General features: G+C 32.9%; 1 protein-coding gene across 1 annotated transcript in view; it reads left to right on the top strand.

Moving 5' to 3' along the window:
• The first annotated feature begins 8,948 nt into the window (after nt 1-8,948).
• Nucleotides 8,949-22,611, top strand: part of LOC147073203 (uncharacterized) — a 107,043-nt gene continuing 93,380 nt past the window's right edge. The window contains exon 1 of the mRNA XM_085945532.1: nt 8,949-9,320. Coding sequence (XP_085801658.1) covers nt 9,278-9,320 — 43 coding nt within the window. The 5' untranslated portion in view covers nt 8,949-9,277. The remainder of the gene's footprint in view (nt 9,321-22,611) is intronic.

Raw genomic sequence — 22,611 nt, 5'->3', positions numbered from 1 at the left:
TATAACTGGTGATATAAAGTCACCCGACGACATGACGTAATTGTGACGTAAGCCAATACACGCTAGAGGCAAGCCGCCCAACACACACTGCTCACCATAGATATTATTATGCTGAAACACCTATTTGTGTATGGGGACAATGGATAACGCCACTATTTTAGTAGCGTTATTTTCTCGAATGCTATTATCACTCCGGTAGTACGTCACAATGATATCATATGCCGTCATGTCGACCGGGCGACTACAACTCGCAAGTTCTAACATAAGGCCCCTGCTCCACCAATAAAGTCGATCAACATTTACGTTAGTGCCTGGACTGACCCATGTAAACCGCACGCCCCCAGCATCCATAATCCAACCCCAAATACAGTCCACATAAAAAGCGTCACCATACCTATTTATTTTATTGTATTTACTGTGTTCTGTTATTTACTGTGTATTATTTTATACATTTGCTTTCGTATGTGCAAGCGCTGCTTAATAAATACAGATTTTGTACCTAATCATAAATAATATTATCTTTCAAGGTAAATTCACCAATGGAATATAGGTATTCGGAAAAAATGCTAAAATCCCCAAAACCATTAAGCCGAAAGCCCATAGGTAACATCTTAAATTGCGTTTTAACGAAAGTTTTCTTTTTGGACGATAGTTTGGTTCTCGGGTACAGCATTATTATTTTTGATATTGGAACATCTGATTTTATACATGTTCAAAAAAAAAATGATTAATTTTGTTATATCCAAATATCTGACACAAACCGTATTTAAGAAAATTTATGTTTATTCAATACTAATTAAAAATATTTCGAAAATAATTTATTACCCTAATTTAGCTCATCTCCATAAGAAAACAATTTTAAAAATATATGGAATGCAAACTCAATCTGAAATGCTATTATTCTAGAAAAGTAATTAGCTGCGTGGGTATAAATATGATGTTCAGTAAATCGATTATTGCCATATGAAGATACAACATAATCAGTAAAAGGTATGACGCAATTAACAGGTTTTTTCTGTGTTAATTAATATTATATGTGATCTCAATTTCTTTACTGTACTTAGATATAATATGTATAAGGATTAATATGTAATTATATTTTATGTAATTTTAAGTTGTATGCATTTTTATGTAATAGAAAAATATACTATTTTTATTTGTTATCATTGACTTAGTCCAAACTCCGAAAATTTCATGCATATATAATTCAATATGTCCATAGACGGAAGCATGCACGATGAAATTGCTCGATGAACAAAGCTGGGATGGAATGCTTTCGGACGTCTGAATAGTATCTTCAAGAGTGACCTACCATTGTGTCTTAAGCGTAGGGTGTTCGACCAATGTGTGCTACCCGTAATCACGTATGGCTGCGAGACGTGGACCCTCAACACGAGAGATTTCCAAAGGCCAAGAGTCGCACAGCGAGGCATGGAGAGGTGTATGTTGGGCATCACGCGAAAGGACCGTAAGAGAAACGAATGGGTTAGGAAGCAGACAGGAGTACGCGATGTAAGAGACGTTGCCAAACAGCTGAAATGGAGATGGGCGGGGCACATTGCTCGCCGAAAGGGCGGCTGCTGGACAAATGCCGTCATCCAGTGGTACCCAAGGGGCACGAAACGGCCACAGGGTCACCCTAAAAGCCGCTGGATTGACGAACTGGTAAAATTCGGCGTAAATACGAGGCAGCGAACGACACAGGACCGAGAGAGTTGGAAAAAGCTTGGGGAGGCCTTCATCCAACAGTGGATTGACCCCGGCTGATGATGATGATAATTCAATATATTATAAAATTCTAAATTTGATGTACCTAGATATAAAAACTTTGAGTAAGTCTATAGCTTTGTATACCTCAGGTCTCTGGTCAGCGGCATTTTTTTTGTCGTTAGTGCTGGTAACGATTCGTCATAAGATTTTAAATGGGCCTCGATACAGTTCAAACTCGTTATTAAATTAGAACAAAACTTTGATTTTCAGATTCGCATATTTCTCATAAATTGAGTGTGCAATATTTTAATATAAAGCATAGAAAATTTCCTGCAACTAACATAAAGGGGACGTATAACAAAACCACTCAAAGAGATACGTACATCATGGCCCCACATCCTGAAGTGGGTCCCCAGGCGACGATGTTTGGTGGGTCCCTTGCTAAGGTTCAGGGCAGTGTATTGTTCTACAGTAAAGTAGTGTTCCTCAAATGGTATTCCGTGGAACTCCAGGTTTCCATTTAAAATAAAGGATATTCCGTGTTTTTTTAGTGATTTTTGGTGTTTTTAAATATATTCACTTGAATTATCGCCACTCAGTATCATATTATTATAAAGCACTGATGGCGACCCCATTTTGTGACAGCCAAGTAACATGCAACCCTTCGCCATATTGGATAAATAGTCATTTTTATGTCAAGAAACACATTAAAAATAATCATAAAATCAAAATGTGTCGCTACATTTCAAAATCAGCCAAGTCCACCTTTAGGTATTTTTGACTTTTTTGTGAATTGCTGAAGAACTACTGCTGTTTAACATTTCTGCATTATCAAAATGTGGAATTTATTAATTTTAAATATTCTTTACTCGAAATAATATAAGCTTTCACCCTTGTAACTGTGTATTTGAGAAAATATAAAGCTGTTTTTCTCATTGTATTGTTGTTTTTATTTAATAAAACGAAATTTTTTTGTAGTACTTATTCCACTTTTAATCAATAGATTAAGACCGGTCCGCCTCAGAGGGTTGAAAATGTCTCTCTGAGGCGGACGAAACCGGTCCTAATCTATTGATTAAAAGTGGAATAAGTACTATAAAAAAATCACGTTTTATTAAATAAAAACAGCAATGTTTTTCTCATATTCATCTATTATGGACTTGGCTGATTTTGAAATCTAGCGACACAAATCGAGTCGTGAAATAGCGTAATATTTATTTTACTATTAGAGAAAAATTTTGGTGTGTGTTTATCTCACTTTACTGGTCGACCCGCCACGCCGGGACCCTCCTAAGCTTGTCCCCCCAGACGAGAGCCCTGTCAGCCCCCCCCCCCCCCCTTGTGGGTCCATGACGTACTTATAGACAATAAATAAGCCTATAAACATCATAACGTGCTATCACTGTCATCTTCAACAATATACTTATTGTTAGTTACAATATGTAATTCTAGGAGAAAGATTCATTGACATTTTTATTAAATATGTTAGTAGTTTGACTTTAATTTAATTTTTAATCAGGGGGGGCTCAAAATTAGTCAGTATTTCGCGCCTTCACGTTCCCAAACCCGCCATGTCCTTGGTAACAAGCAATATATATATACAATATTATCAGTGAATAAGTAAAACATACAAACTGTTTTCTTTCATATATAAAATTATCATGAAGTCCAGAATCTCTTGAAAAGGATAAACATTTCAATATAATTATTATTAATGATGCGAAAATACTCGATAACAGCATATTACAAAACAGCTGACCTCGTATATTAATATTAACTTTTGGTGAAAGAATAATAAATTTAAATCAAAACTATAAATAAAATGCATTTACTTTTTCATATTAAATATGACTTCCATTAATTATTTTGTCAGTGTTGGATCGGAAGATAATCAAAGATTATAGAATAATGTTATTATATGGCAAATGACGTTCCTCTTAAACCGATGAGCAAGGCACTGGCTTCTGGAGTTTTCTAAGTTCTTAAGGCTATACTTCAGCTGGGGCACGGTCTAAAACGATCGTTACTACGCGACTCGAAGATTGTACAAACAACGCGTGCAGAACAAAACATAATTTGTCATAAAAATTCAACATGCGTCCATTTAATGTTATGTTTATTGTTCTATTAGTAGTAATAATAATAATATATTCATTGACATGTTTTCTTTTTCAAGTAAATGGGTAACGTTGTTTAGTCATCTTTACACGATTTAAGAATTAATTCTCCCGTCGCCATCACATCACAAAACAAATTGACCTGTTCACAGCTCGACTTTTGCTCTCCGATTTCCAGCGACACCGAATTGTCGTTTCACTGAAGTATGCTCTTAAATTCCAAATAAAAGTCAGCAATACATTATTATAATGTGGTTTTCTGAAAACATTGTTGTCTCTTTGTTTAATTCACTGTTATAACTAGACAACATAAACATGGCGTTTTTTAAGTTCGGCTGAGTTCGCTAGTTTTCGGTCAGTCAAACGGCAACCCGTATTACACGTAGCAATTCGTTAAAATTACTTTCAATATGGATAATTATCCGCTTTCATTTTAAGTTACATATTATTGTCTGCTATTTCGTTTGATATCTACCTACTTACATAATTTATCATTTATCTTAAACAGATAAATATACAAACATCTTCAAACTGACGTACCCAGCATAAACATACTGCGAATTACAGCATTTCTACTATATTTAGTCATGGCCCCCACAAGGGGGGTGACAGAGCTCTAACCTGGGTACCCGGGCTCAGTAGGAGCCCGGCGTAGTGGGTCAACCAGATAACCACACACATAACAAATTGACCCTAGTAGTAAAAAAATCGCTTGGGGCCCTAATTTACTTTAAATGTTAACGTTGCTTATGCTTTTAAAACATGTAGTTATGCGGTGCAATTTTTGATGTGTGCCGATACTCAAAATTCAATATATCAAGTGGATGTATTAAAAAATACTTATAATAAATAATACTATTAATTTTACCTCGAATACCATTTGGATAAAGTTACTGTAGAGCGTCATACTACATTTAATCTTAGTGATAGGTAGAGGGGCCTACCAAAAATCCTGATGTGGGTGCCCGGTTCAGGTTGTGGGGGCCATGTTGGTGGTATTAGGTGAGTGGAGGTCTTTGGCACTAACAGGTTTGGAGAGACTCTTATTATGATTTTTTATGCTTGAAGTAAGATGTCGATATTTTCTAATAAAACTGCGAACACACCTAACAAAACTGTTAATATAAATACCAACTTATTATGTAGTAATAATGATGTTTTTTTAAATACTCGCCTTAAAAAAAAATATTACCCACAATGATTTGTACATTTGAACACCAATACATCTCTGAAATTAATAAAAAAAAGTGTGTCTTTATAATTTATTTTGTCATTATTGACAAAGCGTACGACAGGTTTAGTTGACAATAATTTATTAATAGGTCGTATTTAACCTTATGTGGGGTTAATCTATAACACTTAATAATAAATGCCAGCAAGAGACTTTTCCTAGGCAGTTTCCAATACCAAAATAACACTATTTTAATGTCATGAGATTCTGTGACAAAATACATACAATATTATAATGTCATTCAAAATCATTTTAAATGGTGATCCAAAATAGGTATGCTAATCTCAATAAACACTGTCATAGATGAGGCGCACATACAGAAAAAATGTTTGGGCGGTCCATTTTGAAACAATTTCCATAGTATTTTTATTGATTTTTAAGGGAGCGGAGTTAACAACGTCTAGCAGGTGTCACTAACTTCAACATTTACCTCGCCCGCGGATTACCGAACTTTTCCAGATACCTTCTCCATACTCAGACACTCCGCAATTTTAGTCTAGCAATAAACATTTTACAGGTATAATTATTAAGGGTGTTCACCTACGGGTTATAGCGAGCTGTTGCATTCGCCATTAATTATCAATTGCGCGTGGTTTAACAGTTATATTTTTTTTAATTTTCAGTGTCCGTTTGTGTCGTCCACGATGTCTAATCTTTTAGATACGCCGCATGGAAATATTAAAGCAAACATTAAATACCCCAGATAATTCTACTAATTCTTGAGTGCCACGGTTCTTTAAGTGGCCACAGACTGCGTAGGTACCATAGACACTTAGAGGAGTGGAGCCAACCTGTTGAGAAGACTGCTTGACACTCAAATCACCCAGGTCATGAACCTCAGTGATGAGATCCTGGGAAAGAAGGAAAACAACGAATACCTATGCGATTTTACTCAATAATTTGTATTTTTTCCGTTTCTGGGAGGGCGGTCCAAACCCGAAACTGCCCCTCGCCCTCCACCTTGTGTGCGCGCGCCTGAGATAGTTAATTTACCTACTTTATAAATATATTTTATTAAATTGTTAATTTGTACCAAACAAAAATAATCAATATCTCGCAACAAAATAATATGGTAGCTTCTTACATCAGAACTTCTTGCTAAATTATTAATATTTTTTCACAGTTTTTTTTTTGATAAATAGTAATATTTAAACACGGCTATCGGTGGTATTTGGTTAAGTAAACCTATTTAGGTGATTTATGTCCTCTAAATTTATCTATAAACCAAAATAGAAACTGCAAAATAAAATTGTGTGAAACTAACCATCAAATTCTATCACGAATTAGCCAGACGAAAAACCTCACAACACATATCTCAAAATTACAAATTTTAAATCATAATATAATATTTACTAAATACATACTATAGAAACTATGTATCTACATGGCAGCCCTTGTTGATTGATATTATCACGAAGAGACGCTTTACGTGACTGGGACATGTCTTCCGGATGCCGCCAGAGAATACAATTACCCCGCACCCATGGCCCCGAGACTAGGATCGTTGGCTGGTCCCCTACCTATTACTAAGGTTAAAGGCAATGTAACGCTCTATGGTACGAGGGTGGGTCAATAAGTCCTTAGAAAAGCCGACAGGTGGCGCGACTAGTACTGCAAGCGGTTTGTTTTCATGCAGCGGCACTACCGATTCAGTATGCTGCGAAGTTTCAATCAGATTGGTCGGGTTGTTGTGTGTTTCTCGTACATTTAAAAAAAATTTGCTTGTGGAAAATGGAAAAATGGAAAATGGAGAAAATTGAGTTTAGAGTTGTTATTAAACATTTTAATATAAAAGGGTTAACAGCAAAGGAAATAAAAAATGAGTTGGATTTAGTTCACGGCATATCTGCTCCTTCACTTGCAACTATTTATAACTGGTTAAATGAATTTAAACGTGGTCGTACATCAACAAAGGATGAACCACGCTCAGGACGTCCTGTAGAGGTGACTACACCAGAAATGATCAATAAAATCCACGATATGGTGTTAAGTGACCGAAGATTAAAGTTGAGTGAGATAATTGAGGTTACAGGGATCTCAAAAGGTAGCGTCATTTCTATTTTACATGACAAATTGGGCATGAAAAATATTTCTGCAAGATGGGTGCCGCGTTTGCTCACAGTCGACAATAAACGCAGTAGGGTGGTGGCCTCTAAAGCCCTGTTGTCGCTCATGCAACGCAATCCGGATGAATTTTTTCGTCGCTTTGTGACTGTAGATGAAACATGCATACACCACTATACTCCCGAGACGAAAGAACAGTCAAAGCAGTGGATTGCGAAGGCAAACCATGTCCAAAGAAGGCGAAAACCGTAAAATCAGCTGGTAAGGTTATGGCTACTGTATTTTGGGATGCACGTGAAATTATTTTCGTTGACTATTTGGAAAAAGGAAAAACAATAACAGGGGATTATTTTGCATCTTTATTGGACCAGCTAAAAAACAAAATTGAAGAAAAACGGCCTCATTTAAACAGGAAAAAAATCCTCTTTCATCAGGACAATGCCCGTGTTCACACATGTTTACGATCAATGGCTAAAATTGAAGAATTGAAGTTCGAATTGGTCGACCACCCACCGTATTCGCCAGATTTAGCCCCCAAGTGACTTTTTCCTTTTCCCAAACTTAAAAAAATGGCTAAGTGGACAACGTTTTTTTTCAAATGAAGAAGTCATCGATCGGACAAATGCTTATTTTGAGGACCTTCCGAAAACTTATTTTTCTGACGGTTTAAAAAAAATTGAGAAACGTCTAACCAAGTGTATTGAGCTCCAAGGAAATTATGTTGAGAAATAAAAAAAAAATACAAAAATAAAACCTGTTTTAATGCTTTTTTCTAAGGAATTATTGACCCACCCTCGTAGCATTTTCCAAATGGTGTTCAAGGTAAAATTAAGGGTATTTTTGCGATTTTTTATACTTATGAATAAATCTACTTGAATTATGGTGTTGCGTACCCTTGAAGTAAAATATATTTTTTTTACTATTAGCGCAAATTTGTGATATGTGTTTATCTCACTTATATGGTCGACCCGTCACGCCGGGACCCCAGGCTAGAGCCCTGTCAGCCCCTCCCCCCTCCCGGGGGCCATGCCCGTATCCTTGTGGCTTGTGGTAGAATTTCAAGGGTTCCGTCGTCGAGAAAAGCGATCTACGCGCAGAAGGTTTTGCGTGGCGGGAAGCGTGAGAGTTGGCAATGGACCGAGGGAAGCAGCTCGAACTTGTGCTTTTCCTATGTCTCAAATGCTGGGGCGTGACAGGGTAAAGTAATTAGTAAGTAAGTTTTATCTCTATTTGATTTCTTCAGAACAGGGTGCTTTGTTTGCGAATAAAAAATATATTGGAGGCCTAAAATCGATGTTTTCCTGTGGTTACTTATTAAATTTACAAATTATTATTTGCAATTTCAGAAAAGACTTTTCATCTGCACATCTACTCTGAATAATTTTATTCGTTTTTTTATATAAAAATATAATATGAAACACAAATTAAGTATGAATCTTGTAACAAATTAATCTAAATGCAAAATAACTTTCATTGATCAATTAATTTACTCGTTCATCTTCACGAGCTACAGAAAGGCATTAAACATACTAACAAATTGAATTAATTGATTCATTAATTGACTACCTATTTAATTTTTAAAAAATAAATAAATAAATTCTTATAATTTCGTAAAAGAATTTACTTACACGCTAGTACAATATTATTAATCAAATTGTATCGTAATAATGAAACAGAGAGCTCAACGCATGGACAATTATAAACCTAAATAAATGCCTTGTTAACATTCTATCAAAATAATAATGCTATATACTTACTATACTAGAACGGCGGAAAATCCACGCCTCGCCTACCTACTGTCAGTAGACACATTTCCAGCCATCTCAACAGTACAAGACGAGAAGTTGAACGAAGAGGTACAAACGACACGCTTCGAGTGATCATAAGCGCAACGAATTCGTCATAACAATTAACCAGACAATAGACAAAAACATTATAATAATAACAATATTGTCGTTGGTCAACATTATTTCGCGCCGGTGACTTCGCGACAACATTCGCGTAAATAATTTTAAAATAAGAATGTTTTTGTTTCTTTGAAAACAAATGACATCCTGGTGAAAATTGAGTTTGTTTTTTTTTATATTATTTTATGGTTGTTTAAGTGAGTTTTTTTTATTACGAGGAGGTGAAAAATTAATTACATATCGCAAAAATGGGGAGAAACAGACTATTGACAGTTTTGCTGTTTTTATTTGGTGAGTTATTTTAATTTAAATAATAATGAATTATTAATAATATTATATTTTTTTTATTATTAAATACTAAATTTATCTACACACACGACATTTAAGAATATAATTATGATAATTATTACTAGCAATGAAAATATAATATTTTATAATATTGCCATCTATTATCATATTATTAATAGCATTACCTTTATTTAATTACAAACCTGGATACATACCTTTCATTGACGGAATTTGAAGCACCTCACATAGCATAGTTGTTATAATTAATTCGCATGAAATTATAAACGGATCGATATCTTATAAGATAAGAATAAAGAATATCTAACAAATTAGTAATTCAAGGCGTTCACAACATGACATTTAGAATGAAAGATATAGTGTGAAAGAATATTATGTCGTCTCTGTTCTGGCAGAACACACTAACTGGAGAATACTAGTTTTGAGTAATTTGACTTTGAAGTTGTTAAAATGTTTGAAATGGTCTCTCATGTGAGTTTATTAAGTAAAAGACTGTTTATTTATTAAGAAGGTTTCCAGACGGTAAAGTTTGAAATAAGGAACATTTTGGTATAACTAACTCAATATGTCATTTTTTCGAATTAGTGTCTTCTGTGTTTTAGAGTTTTTTTAACATTTATTTTTAATATAATAATAATCACTTTCTTATTATAGATTTAAATTTTCTAGCAATTATTCCAAATCAATCGTCGGTTTATAGTTGGCCTGATTTTTTTCATAATTGTTTACATACATGATAGCAATAATGATGGAAATAAAATATACCTACGTCTCGTATAAGTATGTCTAAATCAAAAAATATGATTCCACATTAATTTTACAAATACGTATAAATCAAATTGCTGATTGAAGCTATATTAAAAGTAAAAGTCACCCACATCGCTTGCATTTATTTAATCTGATACCAAATTGAACATAATATTAGTTTAAAATAACATAGTGTGTTTAAAATATGAATTGAATAATGAAAATAAAATTTGTCCAGAAAAATAAAATAAAACTAGTCATACATGATGTTGTGTAGTAATAAAACTTATATCGTCTCGACTAGGTAAGTATGTCAAAAAAAGACATATTATCATCAAAATTAATTCATTATGTACGCATCATTAATGCAGTAGTCTATATTCCTCTTCTGTAGAAAATAGTTTTGTCTATTCTACTTTTTCCTGGTTTTACTCTGTTATTATCTGTATGATTCATATTGCAGTGACTTTCGGTAAGGACAGGCAGGTCATACGTTGCAAAGGGGTGGCACACTATAAAGGATGACGAGAGCAGTAGTGGTTCTTTTATAGAGCAGACAATGCGGTCACTTTGTTAGAAATAATCGATACATAAAAATTCTGACAACATAACTTATTTTATTGTAATACACATTCCCATTGTAATATAGCAATTTATCGCACAGGCAAAATTTTCATAAGGAAGCCTCAAACCTGCCACGACCTCCACGTACCTAACACCAGTACTGTTTCAAAAAAGTTGATTTCGTGAAACTGTTCTTATTCTTAGTAGACGTGTGTGTCAATTAATTTCTTTTATTTTGTTAACTGTCAATTCATGGTGGAACTGCATCGTATTGTTGTTTTAATTTAATAAAACGCAATTTTTTGTAGTACTTTCAACAAGTTGAAAATGTCCCTCTGAGGCGGACGAAACCGGTCCTAATCTATTTATTAAAAGTGAAATAAGTACTACAAAAAAATGCGTTTTATTAAATTAAATAAACAAGTGTGTGTCAATTTAAAGATTTTTCGGATAGCCGAAAATAAATATTAATACGTAATTCGGTACACATAAGAAATTTGCAGATAATTTGTAACAAAATAAGAATGTGGAGGACATTCTCATTCAGCTTAGTGGCGGTATTTTTCATATTCTCAATAATAATTTAATGTCATCCTACTTTGTTACTGTCAAAACGAATTCAATGCATATTACTCGCATATGGCACCAATCCAGAAATTTTACAACCTGTTCTATCCAGACATTCATCTCCAAACAATTAGTAAGCTTTTTATAACGCAAAAATCATCATAACTTTTCTTGGAGCCATTTTTAACGAAATTATATCTCCTAATCATATACGAGTTGTACCATTTATATGAATCTCTTTCTGTGTACACGTATAGCAATGACATATTAAATGGACAACTCACTTCATACCGGCGCGCACGAGAAATTGTGCATGAAAGTCATTCACAGATGTATAGGTAGATGTCACGTGATCATATGACGTATCCATTTCCATTATGCGATACAAGCTTCGAGAATTTATAGTAATATAACCTTTATTGTAATGGCGTATTAGTGTCATGACTCATTGCGTTAGAAACAGATTCTCGGTTACTTACGACTTCTCGGAGATTAAACGCAACTGAACCCAGCGCATCACAGGCGACTGTCCAATGGTTTCTGTCATTCAATTGCATTGAATAAACATTCATCAATATCTTAAAATGGCATTTTATAAATAATAAATAATACTAACACGTGAAAAGTGATATCCCATCTTTCTTGGAGTGTTTAGTAGATTTTTTTTACAATTTTTAACTAGGCACATTGGCATTTTGTAACACAATAATAACGGTGGAGTCGAAACGTGACAGTCAGAAATCTTGTATGGGCAGACCCAGCGGTGTCGCCAGACCGCTTGCAAGCAGAATATTCATTTGAGCGTAGGATACCGATATTAAAATATGAATTTCGCCATCCGGCAGACCCGACACAAAGTGAGTGTCATTTTATTTTCTAGATGCTTCGTCCATACTTTCATGCAATACAATTGAAAGTAAATTATATTTATCACTACGAAGAAGAATATGGTTATGTCGTCTTGCAACTTCCTTATTGGTAACAAAATCATCACAAAAATTTTCAACACTTTTTTTTTTCTTTCGACCATGTCCGATCCTAATAGGATCATATGGGCCTCCAAGGAGAGAAAGTTTGTATTAACAGATTTTATTTTTACGAGAAATGAATGTCAGCCACATGCTCAACCTATTAGGTCCATACTCTGACTCATACACAAATTGAAAAACAATATGTGTACTTGCCAGACCCATGATTCGAACCTGGGACCCTCGACATTATAGAACGGCGCTTAAGGGGGGACATGCTCGTCGAAGGTCAAAATTGAGTTTTTATTGTATATTCAAACCATGATCCTGGACACTCCTTAAACGTTGTAGATGATCTATTTATATAATTTTGAAGCCTTATTATCCTTTATAGTTATTTTAAACATTTGATGACTGCATGAAGTATTTTTGTTACATAAAATAGTATTCTTTTAAACCTCTCGCTCTAATGTTTTAGAATATAGTCATATTTCGGTACATAACTGTGCAGTGGTGTTAAGATTTTTTACATTTATTAATTTTTAAACGCATTTATAAAACCATTAGCATAATTTATTACGAGATAATTTTTGTAAAATATTCACGATAAAAAATTATATTGATAATCTCTGTGATCCCAAATTTGACAATAATTAGGCATTTTATTATTCAAAAAATCGGCAAGATTAACACATTTCAAGATGATTCTAAAGATATTTATTATAAGCTATGTCTTTGACCATTCAAGTGTGATAAACATCTTATGAATAATGATTGCTTTATAATAATTATTGACCTAAGAATAAGGTAGTGTTTTTTTGAAATACGCCATTTCTTTTGTCATTCCCTAGTGGTTAAGCTACAACATACGGCCGTAGCCATAAATTGACAAACTATAATTGAAGTAGAGAGTAAAATGATATTGACGCGCGTATTTGAACATGTACCGTTTAAAAAAAAAAAAAAAAAAATTCGGTTAGGTACATGTTCAAACACGCGCGTTAACATAATTTTACTCCTTACTTTAATTATAGTTTGTCGTTTTATGGCTACGGCCGTATGTTGTAGCTTAACTACTAGGGAATGACAAAAGAAATGGCGTATTTCAAAAAAACACTACCTTATTCTTAAGTCAATAATTCTTATAAAGCAATCATTATTCATAAGATGTTTATCACATTTGAATGGTCAAAAACATAGTTTATAATAAATATCTTTAGAATCATCTTCAAATGTGTTAATCTTGCCGATTTTTTGAATAATAAAATGCCTAATTCTTGTCAAATTTGGGATCACAGAGATTATCAAAATAATTTTTTATCGTGAATATTTTACAAAAATTATCTCGTAATAAATTATACTAATGGTTTTATAAATGCGTTTAAAAATTAATAAATGTAAAAAATCTTAACACCACTGCACAGTTTTGTACCGAAATATGACTATATTCTAAAACATTAGAGCGAGAGGTTTAAAAGAATACTATTTTATGTAACAAAAATACTTCATGCAGTCATCAAATGTTTAAAATAACTATAAAGGATAATAAGGCTTCAAAATTATATAAATAGATTATCTACAACGTTTAAGGAGTGTCCAGGATCATGGTTTGAAAATACAATAAAAACTCAATTTTGACCTTCGACGAGCATGTCCCCCCTTAAGCCACGCGGGCATCGTGGGTGTAATTCGTGGCATCGTGGCAAATAATTTTCAACTATAGTCGCGACGAAATTTTGGACTCGCTGGCAATCGGAGAGCGAAACGTCGAAGCGTGAATACGTCAATTTGTGTCGTGATGACGACGGGGGTATTAATTCTTAAATCGTGTAAAGATGACTAAAAATGTTACCCATTTACTTGAAAGAGAAAAGTTGAAAATGAATATATTATTATTGTTACTAATAGAAAATTAACAGAACATTAAATGGACGCATGTTGGATTTATATGACAAATTATATTTCGTTCGGCATGCGTCATTTGCACCCGCGACCTGCAATCCGCGCATCGCCTAGCCACGATCTTTTTAGACCATGTCTCAACTGAGGTATAGCCTTAATATAAAAAAATCAGACATACTTATTATATTGCAAATGCTAAATTAATTGTAATGGTTAATAGTATAGTAAATAAGTCGTAAATAACTGATTATAATTAATAATTACCTTACAAATTCGAGATGATTTGTTAAATTCCTCATATCTTGAATTAGGTTGAAATATTAATAAGTATTCATTTATGCAACCTGAAATACGATTAAATTTATGTTAGAGACCAAATTTAATCTAAATTAAATAATTTTGCCTTCAAAATTTATCTATATGGATGTCCGTCACTGCGTGTGTAATATTTAAGCTATCTCTTTCTGACATAAATATGCATGATTTTGCGTCTTTGTTGCTCGGTCGCATAATTAATATAAAACCCACGTTAGCTCTCATTTGCACTGCATTTAATCGCTCTGTCACGTATATTCATTTTACTCAAACACTTACACGCGTAAAACACACCGGCTTTATCTAAATAGATATCTACCAGCATATATAGGTATTCAAATCTATGAATATTGTTTCCCTATATCGCTTTACTAATAATAAACAGTATTATTAAGCGCATCGGCAAAAATGTTGACAGGTGGCAGTATTGTATATTTTGTATCAGATGACGATATCCCATTGAAGCGAACGAAACCGGTTTAGATTACTATTAAACTAAGTAAAATAAGTAGTATATATTGTGTTTCATTTTAATTAGCAAAGCTTCCATTACAAGACTAAATTTTATTATCCACTTTTTATAGCAGACAAGATTTCGAATTTTATCTATTTCAGTACTTATCTTAATTGAGAGTTTTGACTTGTTAATTTCATTCCTTTATATTATTTTTACCCGTTTACTGAAATTGAATTTCTTTTAGAGACAATTAAAGTTAGTAGCTCAAGTTTTTACATGTAGTCTTACTGCATAACGACAAATCTCATGATAGAATTTAGTTCTTGTTTATGCGACATATTATTTAGTCCATAGATAATTGAGACTTTTACTATTTCACTTCCGGAATATGACTGTGCTGGCAGTATTAAATTGGCATTCATTACATCCGGAACTAGAAAAGTTTCAAAATTCGAGATCTTCATTTGGCTATGTTATCTACCCTGTGCTCCCGAATATGTGATGATATATCCTATATTGTTTATTGGAATAAAAAAAATGTCATCGAAAAATGTTGTCAATAAAAATTACATAAATCTATTATTGTTTACAACTAATTGTGAGAAAAATAGACAGATTACCAGGCGGCAGTGTCACCTGTCAACATTCTTGAATATTACCCGAACTCATTCATTTATCAAGCGGCGATGCTTAGCGAATGGTTCTTCAATATCACAATATTATTTCTATGTTTTTATTCATAATGCATTGTATTGGGTAACACACTAATTTCTCATCTAAACGCCACTTTGTTGATTTTTTAACAATTTCACTTTCGATTTATCCACTTCCGAAATTTCTTCAATCTGAATCGAGTATATTCTTATATGTTTTGACACTTTCATAGATACCTATTCTTTCTTTCGACCATGTCCGATCCTTATAGGATCATATGGGCCTCCACAGAGTAGAGGTTTATATTAACAGATTTTGTTTTTTTTTTTACGAGAAATGAATGTCAGCTACTTGCTCAACCTATTAGGTCCATACCCTGACAGACACAAATTGAAAAACAATTTGTGTACTTGCCAAACCCAGGATTCGAACCTGAGACCCACGGCATTATAGTCCAACGTTTAAGCCGCGCGGCCACCGTAGGTGTTATACCTATATCATCTTTAAAATAATGTTTCCATCTGACACCATACACCTTTCTATCAATGTGTCAAAAATTAATTGTAATGTCGTTCAATATTTTCTGTAAATCTTCGATTTGCTAGTAATACACTGTAAGCATCTATGAAAGTATCCTATTAGGCACTTGTTTCTGTTTCACGACCCGATTATAAACTAAACGATTCCTTTATTTACGTGTCAGTTTATTTGTCGATTTTTTTCTCATCTTACTCCTTTTAATACGTCTCTTCTCTGTCTCGCTCTCTCCCAGACAGTAATATATGCTTTCACTCATGCGCTACATACAGATAGGTATATATGTATATACTAAAATGTATTTGCTATAACACAGCAAAAAATTGATCCAACACTCTTGTATGGATAATGTAGTTCATTCAGATTAAGGCATGATACTATTTGAATCAAATGATAAGACAAGTTTATGTCGGCTTCCTCATGGTTAACTTGAAAATAATTTTCATGCAAATTGGGTAAGTAAATAAAATTTATGAATGCTTACTGCCTGTCCTTCAAAATCTCAATGAATATACACGCTATTTACATTTTCGCCATTTTCATTATTTTTTCACATTACAATAAAATTTACAATACGATAATAATGTTATGTAAGTTATATAATTCGTTTCAGTATTTATATCGCTTTTAAACTATCAGTAAAGAAAACTCGTTCAATTGGTTCAGTTTTACTGGAGAAAATAAATGCTCACGTTTCAATTTCCAACTGTTACGATATATTATAAAATCGTATGTAATTTAAAGAATTTTGATCTCATAGTGGGCATTGGTAAAACGAATCATTACGTTTTGATTATCGGTCGATTTAATGAACCAATTATTATTTTGTAGTGGCATAGTTTAATAATGAAAAATAAAAAAAGAAATTTAATAAGTACTATATAGTTTTTAATAATTATTATTAATAGATTTTTGTAAATTAAATATGTTTTTACTTATTATTCTGTAGTTTAATTAGTAAAACAAATTGGCAGGTGAAATAAGCATAATTTTATTCCTGCTATGTCGTTGGTGAATCAATGCCACGTGAAATAATTGGATCATCCTGGAAAATAAACCTCTGTCCCGGATCCCACTTGAACCTAAACCAGGACGCAAAACAAGCCTGCCGTAATTTAAAAAAATACTCACGATACCCAGCATTGGCAAGGAAAATAGACCGAATGAGTGCACACAGCCCCAAAGATGCTATATTTTAAATACATATAATATATTTTCAATAATATACAATTATATATAATTAGTACAGACGTGAGGCCCTGACTAATTTTTAGGCACCCCTAACTTTTTTTATAAAATATTACGTTACATACTTTGTCGTAAACAGGCTATTTTTATACAAAAATTGAAATATTAAAATACCAAAACGAACATACGCATATGAAAATTATAATAATGTGTCTAGGAAATAACATTCATGAATACGTATTAAAAATAATTATGATTATTGGTTAGATTCGAGATTCTCTTTGGTGTTATATTATTATTTTGTTATGCTTTAGGCAATAATGCACACACACTTTTACAACGGATTTGAACTGTTTCAATGCCCCTTTCTAATTTTTCTGGCGAATCGATTGCGTCATTTGCATCAGTAAAGGAATAGAGTTCTTCGCTATAGCATAGTTCACCGTAAGTTTTCTTACCGTATAGATGACCGTACAGCATTGAGATTAAAAAAATAACGCATGGAGCATTGCAGATGGTAATGTTACAATTGTATTTTTGATATTGATAACTACGACTTGATACTTCTTACAAGCATCTACTTGCTCACCTACTTTTAACTCATTTAGAATTTCATATAAAAACTGTATTTATAACTTACTTACCTACCTATTTTCTTCTGTCTTTCCCTTGTATTCCGGTGGCATTTATTACGTATTTTTAAATGTTTTATATCGACATGAATTTAATCTCAATACTATACGGCCATCTATTTTCGATTCTACATGTCCAACTGCAACTGCATAATATTATTATGTGCATAGTATTTCCGGACAATAATTATTATCATTCAAGCCTCAGACTAACCTTCACTTCTTCACCACCTTGAGTATTTCATGACAAACTGTTTAATGATGTCCATTGGTTCAATGAACAGAATACATTATTTAGGTATGTAAAGTTATATATTATTTGGTCAGTAAATAGTTCTTATAATATGTTTATTTTAATAGACGAAAGAAATCAAAATTATATTGAAAAACTATTGAAAACAAATTTTATGACTGTTCTATTTTCAAATTAATTTCCTGACTTACGATTAACCAATAGGTAGTAATGAAATTAAATCACGGACGCATGTGATTAGTGAATTTATTTAATTAGTAGGGCTATAAATTTAGACAGTTACATTTTCAAAAACACATTTCGTTAACTGCATTAAATTTTGAAATAATATTGCCATAGATAATTATCTCATAACTGGACCCTTTTAATTTGTGTGTTACGTAAAAATGATTGATGGCAGTTTTCTCTAAACCTAAAATGTATCGATCACAAATGTAAAGACTATTTTTTTCTACGTATATTAAATTCATATAATATATAATATTAGAGAGTTGTTTTACCACAATGTTCGTTGGCACCTACCAACAATTAGTATTTTATTGTTTATCAGTCAGCAAAAGAAAAGCGTCGATCAACACACGTATCGCGAGTTACCGTAAATACGATGCAGCTTGCGGTAATTTACCATATTCACCGCAAGTTAGTACAAATTTCCAGAAATTGCCGCGTTTTTGCAGCATCTTACGGTGTATGCGTGTGGATTCTAACTCTAAGGCTACAGTGATATTATATTAGCATATTACGATGGGTCGGAGGTATTAATTAGCGAAAATATGGCTTGATTTTTAACGTAAATGCAGTAGAATCACTCTACAGTATCGCGGGTGTATCGTTAGCTACAACACCTATCTTAATGTCGCAAATAATTCTTTCTCGTACCCATAGTACCATTGTAGAATTATTTACCTATATTGTACATCTTGCACGTCTTGCTAATCATTTTCAATTTACTTATCTATTTATTCGTTAAAATTTTAAAAAAAAATAGAGACATATTATAATTATGTAATTTTATAAGGCATTGGTCAGGGAACACAGAATTAATGGGAAATGAAATACCTAACGGATGTAGAGTACCTAACAGGCATTTGATCTCGACTGTGGAAGAATAAGGGATAAACTTAAACACATGTCAAGAATAAGTCATTCTAAGCTTATCCTTCGCTCTGACAACAACTGCTCTCAGCTTATGCACTGACTCTCATTCAATACCTGTTGGTTTATTTGAATGTTTCAACATACACTATTGCACGTCTATAATGTGTACTTCATTTTAGCACGTTCAAAACCCTGTTTCAAAATCTAGCGTATTGGGGTATTTTCTAGCTAATTTATATTAATTATTAATCTGTTCTGTGGCGCTGGTAGTATTTAGAAATCAGACAAGTCACATTGAATGACTAATTATCTTATTACTTATTAAATGTTGACTTTTATGAAGTCTCAAATTAGAGTTAATTCCAATAAAGTCGCCAATATTTTGAGACAGGTAAGTAGCCTGCCTACTTACCTGTCTCACTTTTAAAATCATCTTAAAAATCATTACTCAACGTCTAAAATTTCCTTTTAGAATACAGCTAATTAAAACTGAAAATAATAATAAAAAAAATATGATATAACCATTAATGATTACTTGCCAATTAAAATCACTGATCGTAAAATTTTTCTTTTCTTTTTTATAGAACGAATTTTGATGCACGTCTGGCGAACATATTTATGAATTATTCATATGTTCACTCAGTTAATAATGATTTTTATATAATTTTATTGTTCCTGCTGCATTTATTACGATTGTGCAACTTTACTAGAATAATTATTTATTGTTAACGGCCAAAAACAATTTTTGTTATTTCAAGATATTGATTTTTTGTTATTTCATAATATCAATCCTTGAGTAAGATTGTTATATTACGAATAACTAAATAAATAAGTACTCAAAGTAGTAGGTCAAAGTATTTGCTGCATTGATATCATCACATTAAAAATGTTTATTAACTAATAAGATACATTAAATTATAAATATTTTACATCGATTAGTATTAAAAAAAAAACCTTTGTTTATACTAGTTTATAGAGATGTAGCCTAAACATAGCCCCCACAAAGGGGCGGGGGCTGACAGGGCTCTAGCCTGAGGGCCCGGGCTCAGGAAGGGCCCGGCGTGGCGAATCGACCAGATAAATGATTTAAACACACATCCCAAATTCTCTCGAGTAGTAAAAAAAAGTCGCTATTTATCTTCAATATTATTATTATTTAAAATTTTGTGGTTGTACCGTACAATTTTTAATTGTGTATCGAGACTCGATAACTCCATAATTCAAATAGATGAATTCAAATATACAAAAAACACTAAATATGGGTACACATTAATTTTACCGCGTACACCATTTGGAAACCGCTGCTGTAGAGCGTCACACCGCCTTTATCTTTAGCGATAGGTAGGGGGCCCATCAAATATCCTAGCCTGGGAGCCCGCTTCAGGATGTGGAGGCCATGAGCCTAAATGTATAAAATTTACGCAAGAAATGGTCTTCTGCGCTTATATTATATACAAAAGGCGGCGATAGGTGGCTGTCGAGGATATTTTATCATATTCATGTATTGAGGTGGTTAATTAGTACAATAAGTTAACCGTCCGAACTGTCAAAAAGTGCTAGCACCTCTCTTGGCTGTGTCAACTTTAGAAGCGAGATATACAGCATACACCGCTAACTAATTGTAACAATTATAATAATTCAATACATAAATATGATAAACTATCGTCGATAGCCGCCTTGTGTATAGAATAGATGCAATGGGTTACTGATTACGTTAACTGACGTCTATTAGAGTATACGTTTTATAACTTTACTACACTGATACGCCTATTTTCCTGATTACCTCGCATAAAATTCGATCAAATGATATTCAGTTGAGGATTCGTAACAGTTGGATTTTTACAAGGTGGGGTTGTTAACCCCATGCTCAACCCCCTTTTTGGAGGGCCATTTCTTCCTTCTCCGATAATCCTGACCACACCTTCCACCAGGGTTGACTACCTGATCATAGGTGTAGTTGCTCAGGCTTCCAGGGTTCACCACGTGGAGGTGGAGATATGAATTGAGTAGGAGAGGCTATGCGACACTATCAGGATACAGTGGTACGCATGCAATATCCCGTAAGAAGAGGCCAGGGCTCGACTTGAGCTGTAGCACCATCGAAGAAGAAGAAGAAGATATTCAGTTGTATTAATATGTAGTAATAAATAAATAGATAATATATGTAAAAATATATGTTTAGAATATATTACATCATTTTCATCATAGAGGCGAGTGCATAGTTATGAAGCATATACTCTGTTTATTTGATGAGAACTTTACACTTCTACTATGATACACCACTATGATTTCAGATTCACCCAATAGATTTTTACATACATGATTCTGTCGCACCCCCAGAAGTACACTGTAATATGTCAAATTAACCATTTTCTTGGAGAGCCGAAACAAACTTTTTGAACTATATTTATGGTACTTTATTTAATGTGTAATGGCTTTACAATGTTCATTTTTTTTTTTGTAGAATAGGAAAAAAATACATCTTTCTATTGGCATTAATTTAATGATCAAAAAGACAGTATTTTTTGTAAAAATAATATGATAAAATGCATTGTCACTAGGGAATCCAATCCCGAGCCAAAATTCTGATCCCGGGATTACAATTTTAGGCATTTTTTTCGATTGTTAATATAAAATTTTTATATTCACAAATAACATTGATAAAATCGGTCAAAAATAAATCTAGTATAATTTATACTATTTTAGTAATATTGTATACGTTCAATCTTGGAAATACATAAGTTTAATGGAGTAAATAATATTCTAATATAAATAATAATGTGAATTTAATATGAGATTGCTGTTTCTGATAATAAAGACTAATCGAATGGATTAGCGAGATTTAAAATAGTAAAGCAAATAATCATAGCGTAATTATGGCCTTTCCGCTTCATAAATCTAATTAGTCAGCCAAATATGAAACTGCCGTAAAACGTATGAGATCATGGTGGAATTACTTTGTTAAAAGTGCGAAGCATTGTTTTTTCAACCTTTCTCATTTTTAATAATTTATGTGAAAAAATAAAATAAATCGGCAACTTACCTACACATGGGTATAAATCAAACTTCACTCAAACTCAATTTATTTCTAATGTAGTTATTTTTTATTATAAGTATTTTTTCTGTTATATTTTTGCTTTTATTTTATGTTCCATAAAAATTGATAAAAAAATCAATTCCGAAATCCCGGGATTATGTTTATCAATCCCGGGATTCATAGGTATCGAAAATAGCTCGGGATCCCGGGATTGGAATCCCTAATTGTCACAATATGTACTACTCACATATAAAAATTGTATCTCGTTAATTAATAAAAATACACAAAATTACAGCAACTCTTAGTAAATGACGTGGAATATTGTAATCCATGACTCAATCTAAAAGAAAATTTCCG

The sequence above is a fragment of the Rhyacophila brunnea genome, unplaced genomic scaffold, assembly GCF_057557595.1.
Source record: "Rhyacophila brunnea isolate RB1 unplaced genomic scaffold, BYU_Rbru_1.0 scaffold_18, whole genome shotgun sequence".
Lineage (NCBI taxonomy): Eukaryota > Metazoa > Arthropoda > Insecta > Trichoptera > Rhyacophilidae > Rhyacophila > Rhyacophila brunnea.
Note: the sequence above shows the minus strand (reverse complement) of the source record. Positions and strands in the feature narration are given on the sequence as shown.